This window comes from Dendrobates tinctorius, unplaced genomic scaffold (assembly GCF_039654945.1).
Source record: "Dendrobates tinctorius isolate UK_male_01 unplaced genomic scaffold, ASM3965494v1 ptg000040l, whole genome shotgun sequence".
NCBI classification, from domain to species: domain Eukaryota; kingdom Metazoa; phylum Chordata; class Amphibia; order Anura; family Dendrobatidae; genus Dendrobates; species Dendrobates tinctorius.
The window spans coordinates 23,745,828-23,769,199 of record NW_027361708.1 but is presented as its reverse complement, the minus strand read 5'-3'; the positions used below and the strand labels follow the sequence as shown (position 1 = coordinate 23,769,199).

Here is a 23,372-nt window from a genome sequence, read left to right as displayed (position 1 = left end):
GGGCAGTTTCCTGACATATTAGTCCCTCATAGTCATTTAAAGTATGACAAGGTCCCTAAAAAATAATATTTGTACATTTCCTTGAAAAAAATGAACAATTGCTTCTAAACTTGTATCCTTTCTAACATCTTAATATGATAACAGAATGCTGTTGGAAAATAAGCATATGAAAAATATTAATTATTAAAGGAAATTTGTCAGCTGGTTTTTGCTATGTAGTCTGAGGAAATAATGAGGTAAAGGTTAAAGCACAGATTTCCAAGATGTGTCACTTATAAAACTGTGTGCTGTTGTTTAATTATAGTGAAGATTTTATCACAAGGACATTATGATTGCTTTGACTAGCTGGCCATGTCAGCACTGGTCCAACTCCATCCCCTCTTGTGATAAGTAGCTCACTGTCTATATACAATGTAAATGCAAAGCCTGGTGTGGGTGGGGTTAGATTTATCAGCTCTACTTCCTGCTACAGAACTCTTGTTGAGTCACAATTACTGAACTAAGTAAACTAAGTGATACATCATTAGATTTAGGGTCTCTTTGCCTACACCATGCTGTTCTCAGACGAGATAGCAAAAACCTGGGGACAGATTGCCTTTAACTATTATGTGTGATGTGACTATTCATTTTAAGTGCAAAAAAATTGGCAGCCCAAATCAATCTTATGCAAGAACCTAGAGAAAAATAAAATTGATGTAGAAATACCTGATTTCAGTAGTCAGTCTTAAAATCTTTCCACATTGCATAAACTGTTTGAATGCTTTAAACGGGTTTAACCCCTCAAGGACCAGGGGTATTTCTGTTTTTGTATGTCCGTTTTTTTGCTCCCCTTCTTCCCAGAGCCATAACTTTTTCTATTTTTTGTCAATCACGCCATGTGAGGGCATGTTTTTTGCGGGACGATTTGCACATTTGAACGGCAAGATTGCTTTTACCAAATAGTGTACGGGGAAAAAAAAAAAAAAGTGCAACTCTACAATTGTGTCCGTTTTTACCCTGTTTACTAAAGGCTAAAGCTGACCTGCCATAATGATTCCCCAGGTCAGTAAGAATTTGGTTTGCAACGCACTTCCAGCATGTTAACAGCCATGGGTGGATCGCGATTCCACCTGCCCCTGTTAGGGGCACATGTCAGCTAATCAGATCAGCTGTCATGTGCCAGAAAAGGTGCAAGCTCATTGCTGAAGCCTGCACCAAGCAGGGGGAGACACCCAATGAAGGGCACTGCACATCATTGGGTGTTAAGCAGTTAATAGGTTACCAATATTGATGAGCTGCTTGTATTATAAGTCATGAATATCGTACCAATGAGAGTCCGACACCTGGCACCCCACTGATCAGCTGTTATCAGCTGTGGCAGGAGCCAAATGTAAACAATGAATAGCTTCTATTGAATTGGAATGGCCACTACTGTACTGTTCTGCTTGGTTCACTATATGCATTTAGATGCCATTGAAGCTTATAACAGCTGATCAGTTAGGGTATGGATTTTGGACTCCCTTAAATACATGATATTGATGACCTAAAGTATTCTAAAAATAGATTATTAGTATCAGAAGACTGGGAAACTCATTTAACTTATCTCAAGCCCTTGAGACTATGCTTTCCCAATATGTAATTTTTACACCAATTCTTAAAATGTCTCTCTATTTTCCCTAAATGTCCTCTGCAGCCTACACCCTTTCCCATTCTTTCTTTCACCTTTCCCCTCTCTGGGTTTATGGACATCCTCCAGTTAGGACATTTTTCAAATCACCCTGCATCTCTATTTGTGTCAGGAAAACTTGAAAATTGGTCTACTATTTCATGAATAATTGTATACCTGCTTGTTAACATCCAAGAGATGTTCTAATTTGCGTTTTTTGTATTGTTTATTAATGTTTAATATATAAATAAAAGATCTTTGAAATTGAAAAACTTTAATATAGAAACTAGTGGCCAGCAAATAAGATACTCAAGTGCAGGACACACTGCCATGGAACCTCAAAGGGGTTGTGCCTCCATAGAATATATAGATAATGCTGTAGAAATCATGTAAAAAAATGCTTTTGTAAATTAAATCTATTACAAATTTTGTCCCCTTCAAAACATATTAACCTTTGAAGGTCAGTATGATGCCACCTAGTGATAGCATTACTGGTATCTATGTCCGTCTATCAAGCCGTCACTGGAGGCTGAACATACGCAGTTCCATCTTTCTTTTAACTGGCTATGCAGGTTGGATCCATCTGTGTCAGACAGATGGATCTCATCCACCTGACTGTGGACTTCTCCAAGTTCTTCCTGCAGTTAATGAGCGCAGTGAATATTCATAAGCCAAAGTAAAGCATAGCTGGGAAAAGTAAGGAATGTAAACAATACACAGGCATCAAGATTAAGCACTACCCTGCAGTTATTGAGTGATGTTAATATTCATAAGCCTCATTTACAGCACAGGTGGGCTAAGTACAGAATGTCACCACACAGGCAGAGGACAGTGCTTTTCTCATTGACCATGATATCAATAGAAAACAACTGTACATCAAATCTGTTCATTTAGTCACTAGTGAATGCAGACAGACACTGGATTACAGAAGCTATGAATGCAATACAGAGGACCAGTATAAGAGGAGTCCTATATCTGCATTTCTGATGAAGGAATCCATATCGCCTGATCAGTCAAATAGTGAGTTTTACTCAAAAAACATTTACTGTTATTTGCCTGTAGATGAACAAAGCAATAATTATGAAGACACTTCCTCAGAAACTGAAAATAAAATAAAGAATGAAATCCTTAAATTTGTATTACAAAGTACTGGTGAATACACTGATGTCCCATATCATATAAAAGACATACTAAATAACCAGACAGCAGAGGAAATATGCTTATGTATGCTTTATTCAGTATGATTCTTTTTTCTCTCTCCCCCTTCCCTTTCCCTTTTTCCTATTTTCTTTAGGCTATTAGTATGGTATAGCCTTTTGTGGGTAATGTGTAACCTTGTACACTCGTTACTCAATTGAATATCGTGGGTGAAAAAGCTCCATGCTCAAATCCCCATCCTGGCTGTTTGGTGTGTTCACATGTTCAGTGTTTGTTTAGGCTTTCACGCAGCTGAATTTCCGCATGAATCCCACACCTCAGCTCAGTTGCATTTTTCCTTGTGTTTTTGGATACTTTGCCGCTTTTTTGATTCATGCATTTTTTTCTCTCTTTGCTTTGTTAAAGTAGATGTGCAAAGAGATAGATAAATAGATAGATATGAAAAAGCAGCACAAAAAGAGACAAACATCGGGTGCAAGCTTTCCAGGCATGTACCAAAGCTCCAAAATAGTCCTCCAAAGACGAAAGCAGCACACCATAAGAACTTCAAATAGAAAGATGTTTATTAGCCCATCTGGCTATGTGCCCATGCAGCAAAGGTCCACACCCCCTATTGGACTGAAATGCTGCTGCATGGACACATAGCTAGATGGGCTAATAAACATCTTTCTATTTGAAGTTCTTATGGTGTGCTGCTTTCGTCTTTGGAGGACTAGATAGATATATAGATATGGGGTAAACAGATAGATATGGGGTAGACAGATAGATAGATAGATAGATAGATAGATAGATAGATAGATAGATAGATAGATATGGGGTAGATGGATAGATATCCATAAGATATATAATTAGTTCTGTGCGTGTGTAGTTTACTGTACTTGTATTAACCTAATAAATAAATAAATAATTTTCAAAAGATGGCGTTGGGTCTCCCTTCTTTTTGATAACGATTAAAGGTAAAGCAGACATCTAAACACTTATATTATCAGACTGGAAAGGTCCATGGTTATTGAGCCATTCCCAGCCTATAATACCTGCCCATCACTGCCCCAGAAGTGGAGCATCACGTTAGATGTGCCAATTCTGATGCTTTGCTTGGCTCTTCCCGATTGCTCTGGTGCTGTGGTAATTGTAGTTGGAGTTGATAACAGCTGTGATTTGCCAAAAATCACATCTGCCATGGACCCCTTGGATTAATAATGGCTTACTGGTTTAAATTTGCACAAAACTTAAAACAGGCCATGGCAGAGTTGAAGACTCTACCCACAGTCCTGCTCCACAGTCCCATCCTGATGTATGAAGTGCTCATGATACCCAAACTTGTAATGATAACTAAACAACAACCAGGCTACAGATTTCTACTTTTAAATCAGTATAGCAGCATCTTTATGCCAATGCCTTTAGTACAATATGCATGATACTGATGAAGGATTCTCTTTAAAATACATGTTACTCTATTTAATTGTGGACTTGAGCTTTCTAAGCTTTGTAGATTTGATACTACAGGTACAGTTCTCTGCAAATTAATTGGGACAAAGCAATTTTTTTAAGTAAAATCGTAAGTTGGTTATCAGTCAGTGATTCAAACCAGTTTTAACTGCTTTGAACAGGTGTGAGTGCCTGTTTAAAGCAGTTAAAACTGGTTTGAATCACTGACTGATAACCAACTTATGATTTTACTTAAAAAAGTGCTTTGTCCCAATTAATTTGCACAGCACTGTGTATATGTCAAAAATCAGTATCAGCCTTATATTCCACCAATAAGCCATGCTTCCTTTTAGTGACTGCTACTTTATTGAGTGTTAGTACACTTACCTGTAGCATTTGTAGATAGCCTTCTTGGGGGTCACAAGGAAGTGAAGCAACACGATGGCTGTTACTCATGCATCTGACATTATTGTCTTTTAGAGAAGGAAAGATTTGTCTTATAACTGTGATTCTTCCAAGAGCGCTGTGCACAAGCTCCACTATTTCAGCATCATTGATTTCCTAGACCAAAGAAAGAAAAAAAAACAGTCGGTATTAAGTGCTGCTTCCTTATTCACATTCCGCAGAGCCAGAAAATCACAACTGTAACAAAGGATTTATGTGTCTAAGTCTGTGCAGCTAGATGCTTGGTTGGTTTGCATGAACTTTGGGGCTTGAGCAAATCTGCAAAAACCTATGCACTTCATGTGATAAATAAAGTAAGCTATAAGGTGGCATACAAAAGAAATTGTTATCTTAGCTAGGTTACGTTATTTGTTCTCTATTACTTATGCAGCATGCCTGTAGTATATTGACAATAAGGTGTATTGACCACATTTTTTTATATTCAAGAAAGTAAAGTATCAATTGTCAGTGTAACATACTATAATAATAGTAATCATTTTATTTCTATCGCGCCAACATATTCTGCAGTACATTACATTTTAGAGGGGACTTGCACAGACAATAAAAAACATTACTGAATAACGATAATCACATTAATCAACATATGCCAAGAGGAATGAGGGCCCTGCTGGCAACCTTACAATCTATAAGGAAAAAGGGGAGACATGAAAGGTGGGTGGTAACAATTGCCAACATATAATGTGCTAACTATACAGCAAGTCATACAAATATCTTGCAGCAGAAAACTGTACCTGGATGCTGTATGTAATGGTAAATCCAGCTAGAAACTAATCTTTAAGTTCAATTAAAATGCAGCAACAAGAAATTAATAGCAACTCAACTAATGTTAAAAAGGCTTTTTATTTAATATGCAATTTGACATTTTTCAATTATTAAGATTGAAGGTCACAACTGACAAGTAATAAAGTGACCATATTTCCCAATAAATCAGAAGGATAGCTAATATATTGCTCAGAAATTAGAAATTGCTAAACATATAAAAAAATTGTATCAGCACAATAAATGTTTTTATGATTGCTGTCTTGTATTGAATGGATTTCTTCTTTTTTTCAAAAGTTTAAAAGCTTTATACTAACTTATTAATCATTCCAAAAGCAAAGATTTGTGAAAAAGCAAATGTCAAAAGATTTTTTACTTATTAAATGTTTAAGGAAAGCTGCCTTTTAGCGGGCAAGTGTAGATAGATATTCATAGAATGTATTCAGCCACGTTTAAATATTTCATTGAGAAGGTGGATTTTTTTTCAAATTTAAGAAGAGATTTTGACTAGAACTAGCACATTGATGAGCAATACCTCGGTAAGTAACAACTTGCAGCATCTTCCTCGATATAGTATATGATGTATGAGTAGCCTGCAAAATATTGGGCAGCTCCTGAACAATGTTAGATCACATCTGCTGGAGGTAGCTAGTATGTCCCCAGGCAGAACAGAGGTGGCACTTAATTAATATGTAATTCTTCCTGAGCAATATTGTTTTCAAATCATGTGTCCCTCAAGTGCATTGATTACAACTAGAGTAACTACTTCAAATATTCAATTCCTAAAAAAAGGAAATAAAGCAGAACTAATCAAAAAGTATGGGTGGAATCCACGAAGTCCAAACCACTGTACTATAAAACACAGGCAACTAAGAATGGCAACTTTCCCATTAAAAAAAAGTGGAAAGTTAAATTTTTTCCATGCATGGACTTGGAATAAATTCAACTTTTCCATATTTGAGATGGATTTCCTGATATTCTTCATTGGCTGAACTTCTTATATTGTACATATGGAAATAAGAAAAAATGTACCATGCTTCAAAATAGTATGAAAGTGGAGCTCTGCCTGCTTTTCACTGTCCTGACCCGAAGTAATGAATGTTACAAAGTATACTGGCAGAACAAATAACCTGGGAGACCACTTTTCAGCTGAAGGCAAGAACCAGGTTCTCTGGAGAAAAACAATGGAGTTTCGGCCTAAAAATACACAAAAACAGCTCCCACTTAAAAACAGAAGGTGTTGCAGCTATGACGTGTTTCTAATATCTAAGTGGATTTTTTTTTATCAAAGTGAACTACATTTTTCATCAAAAAATTGGTGTAGATCACTTTTAAAACTTTTTAAATATTTGTGAAACACGTAGTTAAGCAAAACTGTTGTGACTTTTGGAATTTTCATGCTAGTTTGACACAGATCCACCAAAATGAACAAAGCTGGAGAAAAGCTAGGGCAGGACGGAACTTGGCAACGTCCATCTTTCAAATTCATCAAAACTGCTGGCATTTTTTACGCCAGAAATTATACTTTTAGGGTCCCGTCACACACAGCGAGATCGCTAGCGAGATCGCTGATTTTGTGACGCATCTGCGATCTCTCCAGCGATTTCGCTGTGTTTGACGGGGATCAGCAACCGACTCCCTGCCGGGTATCGCTAATTGTGCAGGATCGTCCTGGGCCATTTTTGTATCATTGGTCTCCCGCTGGCCAGCACGCATCGCTGCGTGTGGCAGAGAAAGACCAGCGATCAGCGACGCTGGACGCTGGTATCCAATATAAACATCGGGTAACTAAGAGCCGCGGGGGTCTTGGATACCCCGTTTACCCTAGATACCAGCGCACTCTGTTATCTAGGGTAAACAGCGGGTATCCAAGAGCTGCGCAGCTCTTAGTCACCCGATGTTTACATTGGATACCAGTGTGCACGCTGGCATCTAGGGTAAACAGCGGGTATCCAAGAGCCGCGCGGCTCTTAGATATTCGCAGTTTACATTGGAAACCAGCTTGTTCGCTGGACCTGATCACTGGAGTGGCTGTCTATGTGACAGCTCACCAGCGATCAGCCTAACTATGTCCCGGTGATCCCATCCATGTCGGATCATTGGTTGGATCGCTGGGACATTGTTATGTGTAACGGGGCCTTTAGTACCAACTTGAGTAACTTTCCTGGTGATGCACACAGAGGCAAACACTACTAATAAGATGCACCAAATTCATTATGTGGCAAGTGAATTCCTGCATGCTCATTGTTAAGACTGGCACACAGATATCAGTTTTAATCAAAAGAAGCCCAAAATTCTATGCAGACTACAACCTAATTCCTGCCACAGTTGTCACATTCTCCTTAAGCCCAAGAAACTATTAAAGAGCCAAGAGTCGTCAGCGATGAACAGTTTGAGACAACTGAGATTCCTGCCTGGCATCAAAATATTTTGAATAATATAAGTAGAGAGCTGCTTACACTTCACAAGGTCAATGACCTTGCCCTTATTTTTTTCATATATTGTAGTAGTCTCTAAAGCTAGTAACAATAATAACTGAAGATGCTGATCTCTCAGAATCACACTGCTACAACCTTGCCAATCTTGTAGTACAGTGACTAGAAACATTCCTATGCCAAGTTAAGTACATGGTGGCCCTGGTAATATCATTTCTGCTAAATTCTGAACTGCAGTTAATCTTCCTACTATTTTTTTCTTGTTGTAGAAGAGCTTAAGTTAAGCTCTTTAAGGGTTGAAAGTACTGTGCGCATTGACCCTCAGCACTACAACTACTACACTCCGACACTTACTGTATATAACTCAGAATCCCACACGGTAGCACTGAAGATTGCAAGACACATAGTTATCCTTAAACATTGGCAACTCTCTGTTCTTACTAAGACTGTGACACAACCAGACTTCCTAGATAACAATGTCTTATTAACAACAAAAAGTAGAAATCTATGGCAGTTACCTATCATCATTAGAGATGACCTATTACACACCCTCCAAAAGATTACAATCAATATCAGACAGGAAAATTCCTTGGATGAATGTAAACACTTACTTCTCCTGCAAAATACTTAAGACCTACAGTGGAGAAAATAAGTATTTGAAACACTGCTGATTTTGCAAGTTTTTCCACCTACAAAAACTGGAGAGGTCTGTAACTTTTATCATAGGTGCACATCAACTGTGAGCAACAGAATCTAAAAATAAAAGCCAGAAAATCAAATTGCATGATTTTTAAATAGTTAAGTTGCATTTTATTGCAAGAAATAAGTATTTGATCACCTACCAACCTTTCTAGAAATCTAGCATTCACAGACCTGTTTAACAGACCTAAAGCCCTCTCTCTGCACTCATTATCTGCATTAATTGCGCCATTTAGAAATTGTTACCTGTATACACCAGTCAATGCAATGAATCAAACTCAGACCTCTCCACCATGGCCAAGATAACAGAGCAGTCTAAAGGCCCTTTTACATTTAGCGATGCACCAGCGATCTGACCAGCGATACGACCCGGTCAGGATCGCTGGTGCATCGCTAAATGATCGCTAGTGAGCTTTCACACAGAAAGATCTCACAGCGATGCAGCAGCAACGCAGCGCACGATACTCACCTTTCACACACAGCGATGAAGACGTCCTCCCGCCCACCTCCACGCGTCGCTCGTCGTCACAGCAGGAAGCCCCAGCAGGAAGCAGACGACGAGAAATGGAGCCGGACATTCTAGCGCGATCAGCGATAACCAGCGGGGGAGCCGGTCGGAGGTAAGTATCACACATAGCGATGTCGCAAGCGATATCGCTATAACGTCACAAAATCGGTGACGTTATAGCGATATCTCTAGCGATATCGCTATGTGTAAAACCCCCTTAAGGATACCAGGCACAAAATTGTAGCCCTGCACAAATTTGGGATGGGCTACCTGAACAATAGGCAATCAGCATGGTGAGAAGACAAAAACTGTTTTTACAATTATTAGAATACAGAAGAAACACAAGATGACTGTCAATCTTCTTGTGTCTGAGGTTTCATGCAATATCTCGCCTCATGGCATAAGGATTATTCTAAAAAAATCAGGAAACAGCACAGAGGTACATGGGAGGACCTGGCCAATGACCTGAGGCGAGCTGGCACCACAGTGTACAACATTAGCATTAATAACACATTGTGCCATTATGGATTGAAATCCTCCAGGGCACACAAGGTCCCCCTGCTCAGGCCAGAACATGTCCAGGCCCATTTGAATTTCGCCAATGACCATATAGATGATCCAGAGGAGGCAGAGCAGAAGGTCTTATGGTCAGCTGAGTCCAAAAAATGACTTTTTGGTGTCAACTCCACTCACCATGCTTGAAGGATGAAGAAGAATGAGTACATCCCAAAGAGCACCATCCCAGCAGCGAAGCATGGTGTGGGAAACATCATAATTTGGGGGTGATTTTCTGCAATGGGGACAGGATGATTGCACCATATTCAAGGAAGGATGGATGAAGTAATATATCACATGATTTTGGCCAAACATCTCCTTCCCTCAGTAAGAGAATTGCAGATGAATTGTGGCTGCGTCTTTCAGCATGACAATGACCTAAAATACTCAAGCCATACTATAAATGAAAATATATTTTTTCTTAGGGTATAATATTATTTTACGAAATCTACAAAAACTGCCATAACAATTTCATAAGGAACAGAAAGGATTTTTATGAATTATATTATCTTAAAGGAATAACTTTTGAAGCTATATTTTAACAAAAAATTGGTATGCAATTTAATGTGCCTTTTTGTACTAGACACCTAGGACAAATTGGTTATATTATATGACATCTCACCCAAAGTGACTCCTGACTGATAAAGTAAATCAGAACCAGGAAAATTGGGTGCATAAAAAATACTAAACGTATAAAAGCAGGCAATAGACTTGCAAGTGAGTATTACGAACCTAAAGCAAAATTAATCAAAGAAGGACAGGATTAAAGGAGAATTCAGAACAGTTACAATGAGAAAATTATCTTTAATAAAGAATGAATGAAGTGGTTTGATTCTTTTAATATGAACGAAAATGGGCAGACAAGAATCTACATAGAGGAAAAAAGAAGATAAGAAATTAGAACAGAAATACAGAATAACATCATACAGTGGTGCTTGGATGCTTTCGAAACCTTTAGAATTTTCCACATTTTTCTAAATATTTGACCTAAGGCTTCTTCAGATTTTCACACAAGCCCTGAAAAAACATGAATCAACGATTGATATTTTTTAGCAAAAAAGAAAATAAGTCAGCTAGATTCACCAAAAATTAAAGAACCAGTCCAACTGCATTTTTTCATTAAATGTGTGTGCATGCATATAATTTAGGATGAATGTGTTAACCGGCTTTTGACATTGGGTGTAAATTTACACCGATGTTGGACTCCCTCCCTTTAATGTGGGCTCTGGCGGTGAGCCCACATCTTTCCTAGGATGTCAGCTGTTTTAAACAGCTGACATGTGTCCGGAATAGCCTCGGGTGGAATCGTGATCCAACCGCGGCTATTAACCTGTTAAATGCTGCTGTGACACTCTAACAGTGGCATTTAACTCGTGCTTCCAGCCATCGAGCCGGAAATTCACTCACCGGTGACCCCATCACGTGATCGCGGATCACCGGTAGGCTGGCATGACATCCAGAGGTCTCCTGGAGACCTCTATGGTTGTCAGTACCAGATTGCTATGACCGCCACCCAGTGATTGGTGCTCATAGCAAGTCTGCAATTCTGCTACTTACAGGTGATCTGATCATCACCTGTATATTGCAGAGCTGATCGGGTTATGGCAGCTTCTGGTCTCGCCATGGAGCCTATTCAGGTATGCCAAAAGTAAAAAAAAAGTTTTTAAAAATATAAAAAAATAAACAAAAGTTCAAAGCACCCCCCTTTCACCCCATTCAAAATAAAACCATTAAAAAAACATACATATATTTGGTATCACCGCATTCAGAATTGCCCGAGCTATCCATAAATTAAAAGGCTTAACTTGATCGCTAAACCGCATAGCGATATAAAAGTCAAAACGCCAGAATAATGTTTTTTGGTTGCCATGACATTGCATTAAATTGCAATAACGGGTGATCAAAAGATCATGTCTGCACCAATATGGTATCATTAAAAATGTCATCACGGCACACAAAAAATAAACCCGAGATAAACCCGAGATCACGAAAAATGGAGATAGTACAGATATCGGAAAATGGTGCAATTTTTTTTAACAAAGTTTGGAATTTTTTTCCACCACTAAGATAAAACAGAACCTAGACATTTGTGGTGTCTATGAACTCATAATTACCTGGAGAATCAAAATGGCCGGTCAGTTTAAGCATTTGGTGAACAAGGTGAAAAAAAAGTGTGGGATTGCACTTTTTTTTGCAATTTCACCACACTTTTATTTTTTCTTTATTTTCCAGTACATGATAGGTTAAAACAAACGGTTCAAAAGTACAACTGCATCAAAAAAAACAAGCCCTCACATGGCCATATTGACCAAAAAATAAAAAGTTATGGCTCTGTGAACAAAGGGAGGAAAAAACGAAAACGCAAAAATGAAAAAATCTTCGATCATAAAGGGGTTAATATACACACCTAGCACTGCAATCTCTGGTGCCCAGCTCCCTTCTTCTCTTCTGAGTGATGTCACCAGACCAGAATTACGACTAGCTGGCTCATTCTATTACTCTATGTTTGAGCCCGAAGTCTTTTTTAAAATGAAAGCCCATGGAGCCTTGTTCTGAGGCTCCATATGCTTACATAGTAAACGCCACTTCCAGGTCATGCATAGCGCAGTGTGACTCAGCCGGTCTGCAGAGCAGTGATTTCACTCAGAAGCAGAGAAGAATGGTGCTGGACACTGGAGAGAGCAGCGGTTGGTGAGTATATTAATACAGTTTCTCTCTATATAGTACTTCTCATATTGATTTATCTAGGAATGCTGGAAGGTTTTTATTAACCAGTCACGTGGAATGTCAATTATGTTTGGGGCAGACCTACCGCTTGGCAATGTAATGTGAGAAATACACTTTATGAGCACCTTGCTGATACTGTAAATTTAAGGTAATTCAAAGTTATACTTGTTTTAAAGATGCAGTATAGTATATATCAAAAATTACAGTAACTTATACTTGCCATGCACCATGCTATAACTATTGATAAAAAAATACTGCTGCATGAACATTATGCACATGAATTATTGCCATTATCACTAATGAAAAAAATAAATAAAGCACAATACCTCACATACTGTGTGGGCAAATTACAAAAGTATTGGAAAATTTACAAATTACACATGCAGGAATTTTTTAATATGCCATTGCAAATTCATAGACATTAACCCCTTTACCTCCTTGGGAATTTTTTGAGTTTCTATTGTTTGCTCCCCTTTTTCACAGTCATAACTTTTTCGTTTTTCCATCGTTATGGACGTGTGAGGGCTTATTTTTTGTTGAAAGAGATGCTCGTACTTTTGAATGACTTACTTGATTTTACCATATAGTTTACTGAAAGACAGGAAAAAAATTCAAAGTGCGGTGAAATTACAAAAAAGTGCAATTCCACAGTTGTTTTTTAACCATGTTCACTAAATGCTAAAGCTGACCTGCCACTGTGATTCTACAGGTCATTACAAATTCGTAGATATGAAACATATATAGGTTCTTTTTTATTTAAATGGTGAAAAAAAATCTAAAGTTTGTAAAAGAAGAAAAAATATTGCCATTTATCCTGCAATCACAACCACAGGTGTCTCCTGAAGACCCTGGGTTGTCATGCCAACTATCCGTGACATATAAAAATAGATGGAGATTTACAATTTTCCATACAGACACCATATATACCTGTCCGATTCTCAAAAAGTATTGTATATCTTCCATTCGCATTACGGTCACATCTATACAGAGTCAGCGTGTGTGTGTGACACTCCGTAAATACATATAAGGACATTTCCATTTCTCCATACACCGTATTGAGCTGTCTGATTCTCAAACAGTATTGTATATCTGCTGTTAGCATTACAGTCACATCTATACAGAGTCAGCGTGTGTGTGACACTCCGCAAATACATATACGGACATTTCCATTTCTCCATACACCGTATTGAGCTGCCCGATTCTCAAACAGTATTGTATACAGTATCTGCTGTTAGCATTACAGTCACATCTATACAGAGTCAGCGTGTGTGTGACACTCCGCAAATACATATACGGAGATTGTTAGTTACACAAAAAACGTATACAGCTGTACACTTCTGATACAGTACCGTATATCTGCTTGTTGGATTACGGTCAAATACATACTGGGAGAGCATCTGTAACTAACAAAATATATATGTAGATTTAATTTTTTTTAATACACCTTACACAGCTGGATGCTCCTCATACAGTACCATCTCTCTGCTGGTATTTTTGGTACATTTTCCCAAACATGAGGAAGTATGGTGGAAGAGGCCGCGGACGTGGGCAGGGGGGCGCAGCTGGTACTGATGGTGGTGGTGCATCAGCTGGTTCTGGCAAAAGCACAATAGCAGCTAAGGAGCAGCTAAGGCAAGAGGTGTTGTGCCTGTGTCATCATCTGGCCCAAGAAGGCCTGTAAGGTTCCCTTTTCTTGGAGTAAGAAAACTGCTTTTAAAGCCGGAGCATCAGGAACAGGTTTTGGCGCACATTGCCGAAACAGCCACCAGCTCTATTGCCTCCTCTTCTGAACATTCGAAACCTGCAAGCACGGAGTCGTCAGTGCAGGGTTCTGGTCAGGAAAAACACCTTTCCTTGCGTCCTTCACCCCCACCAAAAGTTAAGGATGAGGCAGCCCACACTTCAGATTACTCTATGGAGCTCTTTTCACATACCATGCCTGGGTTATCCAGTCAAATCCTGAATTCCCCAGTCCAAGATGAATCTGACATGGAGTGCACTTATGCACAGCCACTGCTAGATGATTCTGCTGGTACATTGACCCAGAGCACTGCATTGCCCTTGCAGTCTACTGAGCCAGAGTCTGACCCTGATGAAACTCAGGTGCCCCTTCCCGCATACTATATGACCTTACATGGTGGCACAGAGGAAGGTAAAGAGGAAGGTGCACCTGACTTTGAAGAGGAGGTGATGGATGACCCAGTTCTTGACCCAGATTGGCTTCCATTGGGGGAGGAGGGTGGCACTGGCAATAGTTCAGATAAGGAGAAGGATCCGCAGCAGGCATTGACATCGCAGCAGCAGTTATCTGGCAGGCCCGTAGCTGTCCAAAAACGTGGACCAAAAACTAAAAGAGTTGCAGGACAACTTGGCCAGACGGTCAACTTAGAACAGCGTGCAAGGCCAGAAAATGTATATCATAGTAGGAAGAGTGCAATGTGGCAACTCAGAAAACAAACAACTCAGAAATTTGAATACCAGTTGCATGCTTAGACATTTAACCAACATGCACTTGCAAGAGTGGACGGACTACAAAACCTCAGGTAGCACATGTGCACCTGCTCTGATTAAAGGTAGCCAGCAATGCTCCATCGCTTCTCCCACTGTAAGACCACCGCCACCGTTAAGCAAACCACCAGCACTAAATGTTGAGGTGTCGTCGCAAGGTCAAAGCACTCAGGGAATCACAATGGTTTTGCAACACAACACTGAATCTAGCCCATCACCACCAATACCATCACTAACCCCCTCTCACTCCATCCGGTCCACCGCTACTTCCCTCATATGCAGCTCTCCAGTCCAGCTCACCCTACCAGACACTCTGAGTAGGACAAGAAAGTACTCATCCTCTCATCCGGGTACACTGTGTTTGAACGCCTACATTGCCAGACTAATCTCATTAGAGATGATGCCCTACCGTTTGGTTGAAAGCAAAGCTTTCCGTGAGCTCATGGCCTATGCAGTCCCACGCTATGACCTATCCAGTCGGCACTTCTTTTCTCGAAAAGCCATTCCAGCCCTCCACCTGCATGTGAAAGACCGCATTGTCCATGCCCTCAAGCAATCAGTGAGTGGAAAGGTGCACCTCACAACAGATGCATGTTCCAGTAGGCATGGCCAGGGCCATTACATGTCCATCACTGCACACTGGGTTAATGTGGTGGATGCAGGCTCCACAGGGGAAAGCGGCGGTGGAACAGTGCTGCCTAGCCCACGGTATAGGAAACAGTTGACTGTAGACTTTCGACCCTCCTCCTCCATAAGCGAAAGCTCGTCCACAGAGCGCAGTCGCACGAGCACTCCATCCGCAGCTGGCAGTGTTGCACACGAGGTGTCCCACTATCGAACAGCTAGTGGTAAGCGTCAGCAGGCTGAGTTAAAGATGATGTCTTTGGGCGACAACAGACACACCGCGGAGGTACTGGCCGACTACTTGCAGCGACAAACTGAGTCATGGCTGGGCAGTCTACATCTTGAGCCAGGCAAGGTAGTCAGTGATAACGGCTGTAATATTGTGGCAGCCATAGCCCATGCAAAACTCACACACATACCCTGCCTGGTTCACACCTTGAAACTGGTGGTGCAGTGCTTCCTTAATAATTATCCAGAGTTAACATCTGTTATGATTTGGTCACCGAGGAGGAAAACAAGACCAAGCTAAGCTACAGAAAACTAGAGAGGTTGGTAGTTAAGCAGATTGAAGACCCCTGATCCTATCCACACAACTAGCAGTAACCGTGGAGCGTGCCTATGATGATTCTAGATGCCTCGACACAGCCGGAGAACTAAAAATGCCTAGAGCAAGAAAAGCGGAAATCTAAACTGCCCCAGAGCAGACCCCAAAGGAATAGACAGCCCCCAAACATATATTGTTGGTGAGACAAGATGAAAATACAAACACAGGTAGGAAAATAGGCTGAGCAAACGATGGGGCCCACACTAACTAGAAAAGACAGGAAAGACATTGTCTGCAGTCACGCAAAAAACCCTGCAAAAATGTCCAACACTTCTGATAGCAAAAACTCTGAAGTCACTAGACTTCTCCCACTATATCAGCACTCTAGCATATTCTGAAAGCAGAGCAAAAAGAGGCCAATCTAATAAGGGACAAAAAACAAATTGAAACAAACAGTAACATAAGGATGGAAATTCAGCACAGCCCCAGCCGGGACCCAAAATTGAATAGACCAAACCAAATCAAATGTGAACAATAGCAAAGAACACTTAGCTTGAGCATACAGGGACTGAACTGGAAACTAAGACCTCAGGAGGCAGGAAAAATCTCCAGCAGGGATAGAGGGAGTCAGCTGTCTTAAATCCAGTCAGAGACTCCAGATGTCCAATAGTCATCCTCATTATCAGGTGGCAGGTCAGTCAATTAGATAAGCTCCATTACCTCCTGTAACCACCAGATGGAGCCCAGAAAGAGAACTCGCGACTCCTCTGTCAATACAACCAGCTCCACTACCTTCACTAGCAACCAGAGGCAGGCCAGAAAGTGAATTCTCAAAAAATATCCCTGCTCCATAAGGTGCAAAGACAGTGCTCGCACATCCATCGCTTGACCGTACACTCCAGTCGTACACAGAAGCTGCAGCGATTGCTCCACCTCCGCCAGCACCGCCTAATCATAGACTTTGCAACACAGTGGAACTCCACCCTGCACATGGTTGAGAGGCTGTGCGAACAGAGGCAGGCTGTAATGCATTTGTGGGGGGATACACGGGCAGGCAGTTTGAAGGAAGACATGGAATTGTCGGGTGTGCAGTGGTCAAAGCTGAAAGACCTCTGTAAAGTCCTTGAGTGTTTTGAGGAATGCACATAGCTGGTAAGCACAGACGATGCCATAATAAGCTTGAGCATCCCACTTATGCGTCTGCTCATGCAAAGTTTGATGCACATTAAGGATGAGGCATCTGCACCGAAGGAGGAACAGGAGGAGGAGGAGGAGGAGGAGGGAAGCCTTGCTGACAGTTAGCCATTGTATGGTCAGGGAACTGTCCTGGATGAGGTGGAGGAAGAAGAGGAAGAGGAGGAGGAGGAAGAGGGGGATGATTATTTTGGGCAGGAGGATGCTTCTCAGGGGGCAAGAGAAAATGTTGGCGTTCCAAGCTCAGGAACAGTGTTTGTGCGTGACTGTAGTGATGTGTATTTGCCAGAAAGTGCTCCTCCATCCAGCAGTGGCAGTGCATTATTGACACCTGGACCATTGGTCCACATGTGCGATTATGCATTGCGGATCCTAAAAAGGGACCCCCGCATTGCTAAAATGATGAAGAATGACGACTACTGGCTGGCCAGCATCCTCAATCCACGCTACAAAGGCAAATTACACAACGTCATGCCACAGGAGAGCCTAGAGATAATATTGGCTAACAAACAAGCAACTCTGGTAAACCATTTGTTTGAGGCTTTCCCAGCACACAGCAGCGGTGCTGATTCTTCCATGAGCAGTAGTGGGCACAATGGAAGAGGTGTTCGTGGTGCACATAGCCGAAGTGGCATTGGAAATAGGGGTTTCATGACCATGTTGTGGACTGATTTCTCAAGCATTGGTCACACGACTGGTAATACTGCATCGATTCAAAGTGACAGGAGACAGCGGTTGTCAACTATGGTTACAAACTACTTCTCCTCCCATATCGACGTTCTCCCTCACAGGTCATTCCCCTTTGACTATTGGGCCTCTAAACTGGACACCTGTCCTGAATTGGCACAATATGCCTTACAGGAGCTCGCTTGCCCTGCTGCTAGTGTGTTATCTGAAAGAGTCTTCAGTGCTGCTGGATCAATCCTGACAGAAAAAAGGACCCGTCTGTCGATCCAAAATGTTGATGATCTAACCTTCATTAAAATGAACCATGCATGGGTTTCAAAGGATTTTGTCCCACCTTCCCCTGATGACACATAGGTTGCCAGAAAACTGCCTCGCTTTTGTCCTCCTCTTCCTCAGACTTGCCCAATTCCGCCATTTGCAGCTGCTGAATGTCCAGCCTACACATCAACATATGCCATTTTTTAAACCTCCCTAACTGGGCTGCCCACCCCCCAAGGGCTGGAGTCAACACCTGGCACACCCGGGCAAGTGCCGTTGCTCTGAACAGGTGGATAGGCCCACTGATGGCCAACAGCTCCGGCACAGGGCCCCTCATAGTACAATACAGTGCCTCTGACGGTGGGGGGCCCACTCGCCATCAGACACACCAGCGTACTATGAGGGGCCCTGTGCCAGTACCATCACCCACAAGTGTGCCCCCCCGCTTGGTCATGGCCACAGCACTTGTAAGTTGCAATACTTACCTCTCCCTGCTCCACCGCTGTGTAGTCTGGGCAGTTAAATCCTTCACAGGGACAGCCACTAGAAATTTGGTGTACTGATTGATGATGGTTAAGATGTAGCTATGGCCTGTCCTGCTGGACTCTACCTTCAGATGATCAATGGCTACCATTTGTAATGGACGCCAACTTACAAGCGGATGCAGTGGTGCTTTTTGATCACCTTTCACAGTTGTGATAGTCACAGACGTGTGACATTCCTGCCACCATTTTTCAATGTCTCCTCTCATGCCAATCCAATAGAATTGCCTATGGCATGTGGCTTCTGTCTTTTGCACTCCAAAATGACCAGACACATCATGATAGGCAGTGAGGACCATGTCTACATCTCTCCTTGTGATCACAATTTGATGGAGACAAGTAATGGTGATGTTATCCACGCTACTGCGATAAAGCAATCCTTTCTTCACAAAGAACCGTTTTCACTGTCTCCACAGACACAGAAATTGAGGGTCTGCATCGCCTCTGCAACATCTACCGGGAGGTTTTCCCGCGATGAGAAATTCCCAAATTTCTGCAAACACTCGTCTTTCTGTCTGTACTTGTATCCATGTAGTTTCCAGTAGCAGAGAGTCTGGACTGGCTTAATGAGATTGAAATATACATGAAGATTTAAAAGTACCACAACACTGTATACTGTTGTACGCTTCGAATACCTTTCCCTTTTTCTACTTTTTAAATTCTGGTGTAATACATAGTGAGACTGTGAGTGTCTGTGTCTGACTCCGGAAATATAGACAGAAATTTACAATTACCCCTAGACTGGACACACCTGGTATGTGCTGATACAGTACCTTTGTTAAAAAATTTTATTACGGTATCATCCATAGTGAGTGAGCGTGTGTGGTTTATGCCTTCTATATATACGGTGAATCGGAGATATCAATTTTTACCCTATACTCGATACAGCTTGTATCTTGTTATACAGTACCTTTGTTCGACATTTAGTATTACGGTCAAATTCATACTGAGCAAGTGTCTGAGAGTGACTACGGGACTATGTATGCGGAGATTTCAATTGTGCCCTTAAAATATATATACTTGCTAACTTGTTATCCAGTACCTTTTTTACAACAATTTTTATTATGGTCAAACCCAGACTGAGTGAGCATCTGGGGGTGACTCAGGAAATATATACCGAGATTTCAAATTTAGCCAACACTGTATACAGCTGTACGCTTCTGATACAGTAACCTTTTTTGCTAATTAGATTCTGGTGTAATCCATAATGATGCGAACATATAAATCCCTTAAAACGAATTATTTATTTAATACATTAAAAAACACCTATCCCAATGAAAAATGGTCAATACCAATGATTAACCAGACCTAAGCTGGGATGCTACATAGCCCTACTATAAGGCTCACTGATACCTTCCTAGCCGTGGAGGTTGGCACCCTAAAGACGAGAGTTGGCGCCCCCACTCAACGTGGACTATCACTCACTCCCCTACCAATCCCTATTCAGACAGGAGGGAAAACAATGATCTGATAGTGCAGAAATGAAAATTCAGAATGCCCTATGCTCAAGCAAACCTCAAACAATTGATATTGTCCCAATCGAACCCCCACATAGGGGTATATTAACCGATAAATTGCTTGTCATGTGTAGGTATGCCCATCTGATATTATAGCAATGAACATTAAAGTTGCCTCAGGCTAAAGTAGGACCCCAGGATACTATAAACGATAAAAAATCTAATACCTCCACATCATGATCATAATGGGAATAACGCCGCCGGATCGCCAGTTGGCATCATTTATGGTCGGAACTACGACGGTATCTGATCGTCTTCGAACCTCCGACTTTCGTTCTTGATTAATGAAAACATTCTTGGCAAATGCTTTCGCTTTGGTTCGTCTTGCGCCGGTCCAAGAATTTCACCTCTAGCGGCGCAATACGGATGCCCCCAGCCGTCCCTCTTAATCATGGCCCCAGTTCCGACAACCAACAAAATAGAACCGGAGTCCTATTCCATTATTCCTAGCTGGAGTATTCAGGCGTGGCTGCCTGCTTTGAACACAATTTTTTCAAAGTAAATGCTTCGGGCCCCCGGGACACTCAGTCAAGAGCATCGGGGAGGCGCCCCAAGGCAAAGGGGCTGGGACTGGCGGTGGCACGCCTTGCGGCGGACCGCCAGCTCGATCCCAAGATCCAACTACGAGCTTTTTAACTGCAGCAGCTTTAGTGTACGCTACTGGAGCTGGAAGCTCGTAGTTGGATCTTGGGATCGAGCTGGCGGTCCGCCGCAAGGCGTGCTACCGCCAGTCCCAGCTCCTTTGCCTTGGGGCGCCTCCCCGATGCTCTTGACTGAGTGTCCCGGGGGCCCGAAGCGTTTACTTTGAAAAAATTGTGTTCAAAGCAGGCAGCCACGCCTGAATACTCCAGCTAGGAATAATGGAATAGGACTCCGGTTCTATTTTGTTGGTTGTCGGAACTGGGGCCATGAGTAAGAGGGACGGCCGGGGGCATCCGTATTGCGCCGCTAGAGGTGAAATTCTTGGACCGGTGCAAGACGAACCAAAGCGAAAGCATTTGCCAAGAATGTTTTCATTAATCAAGAACGAAAGTCGGAGGTTCGAAGACGATCAGATACCGTCGTAGTTCCGACCATAAATGATGCCAACTGGCGATCCGGCGGCGTTATTCCCATTATGATCATGATGTGGAGGTATTAGATTTTTTATCGTTTATAGTATCCTGGGTCCTACTTTAGCCTGAGGCAACTTTAATGTTCATTGCTATAATATCAGATGGGCATACCTACACATGACAAGCAATTTATCGGTTAATATACCCCTATGTGGGGGTTCGATTGGGACAATATCAATTGTTTGAGGTTTGCTTGAGCATAGGGCATTCTGAATTTTCATTTCTGCACTATCAGATCATTGTTTTCCCTCCTGTCTGAATAGGGATTGGTAGGGGAGTGAGTGATAGTCCACGTTGAGTGGGGGCGCCAACTCTCGTCTTTAGGGTGCCAACCTCCACGGCTAGGAAGGTATCAGTGAGCCTTATAGTAGGGCTATGTAGCATCCCAGCTTAGGTCTGGTTAATCATTGGTATTGACCATTTTTCATTGGGATAGGTGTTTTTTAATGTATTAAATAAATAATTTGTTTTAAGGGATTTATATGTTCGTACTATTTCTGATTCCTATGAGATATATATTTCATACGTTTGACTTTTTGTAATCCATAATGAGCCTGTGAACATCTGTCTGTTACTCTGGAAATATATTTGGAGATTTAAGATTACCCCAACACTGTATACAGCTGTACGCTTGTATTACATTACCCATTTACAGCTTTTCATATTCCTGTGTGATCCATACTGGGCCTGAGAGCGTTTGTGTCTGCCTCCTGAAATATGTACGGAGATTCAGAATGTTTACACTATACTATATATGCCTTGTATCTGGTACTATATATACCTTGTATCTGGAGATACTGTACCCTTTTTCACCTTTTTATTTTATTGTGTAATCCATACAGAGCCTGTGAGCGTCTGTCTATGACTCATGAAATTTATACGGAGATTTACTGTTATCCCTAGACTGTATAGAGCTGTCCACTTCTGATACAGTACCATATATCTGCTGGTATTTTGTGTCCATTTTCCAAAACATGAGGAAGTATGGTGGAAGAGGATGCGGATGTGGGCATGGGGGGCCACCTGGTACTGAAGGTGGTGGTAGTGCATCTGCTGGTAGTGCCAAAAGCACAATAGCATCTAAGGCAGGAGGTGTTGAGCCTCCGTCATGGTCCCAGCCCTTTTCTGGGAGTAGGAAGACTACTTTTAAAGCCGGAGCATCCGGAACTGATTTTGGCTTACATTGCTGAAACAGCCTCCAGCTCTATCGCCTCCTCTTCTGAAGTTAAAAAAAAGGCAAGCTCTGAGTCGTCAGTGCAGGCTTCTAGTCAGGAGCAACCCCTTTCCTTGTGTCCTTCACCCACACCAAAAGTGAAGGATGCGGCAGCACACACTTCAAATTACTCCATGGAGCTCTTTTCACATACCATGCCTGGGTTCATTAAAAATGGGCCCATCATATACTGGAGCATTCCAAATGGGGAACATCAGACACTGGAGCAGCATTTATGAGGCCCATTATACACTGGAGCATTAGAAATGGAGCACATATATGGAGCATTATTTGGGCCCATAAGACACTGGAGCATCATCCATGGCCCATCATATACTGGAGCATTTTAAATGGGGCAGATCAGACACTGGAGCAGCATCTATGGGGCCCAATATACACTGGAGCATTAGAAATGGAGCCCATTATATATGGAGCATCATTTTGGCACATCATACACTGGAGCATCATCCATGAGGCCCATCATATACTGGAGCATTCCAAATGGGGGACATCAGACACTGGAGCAGCATTTGGGGGGCCCATTATACACTGGAGAATTAGAAATGGAGCCCATTATATATGGAGCATTATTAGGGCCCATCATACACTGTAGCATCATCCATGAGGCCCATCATATACTGGAGCATTCCAAATGGGGGACATCAGACACTGGAGCAGCATTTACGGGGCCCATTATACACTGAAGCATTAGAAATGGAGCCCATTATATATGGAGCATTATTTGGACCCATAAGGCACTGGAGCATCATCCATGGGGCCCATCTTATACT

General features: G+C 41.8%; 1 protein-coding gene across 4 annotated transcripts in view; it reads right to left on the bottom strand.

Moving 5' to 3' along the window:
* The window catches only part of GRID1 (glutamate ionotropic receptor delta type subunit 1), a 1,795,826-nt gene that overhangs the window by 500,628 nt on the left and 1,271,826 nt on the right, over nucleotides 1-23,372 (bottom strand). For all 4 annotated transcript variants that reach the window (XM_073574878.1, XM_073574877.1, XM_073574874.1 and 1 more), the window contains exon 6: nucleotides 4,619-4,792. In XM_073574878.1, coding sequence (XP_073430979.1) covers nucleotides 4,619-4,792 — 174 coding nt within the window. The remainder of the gene's footprint in view (nucleotides 1-4,618; nucleotides 4,793-23,372) is intronic.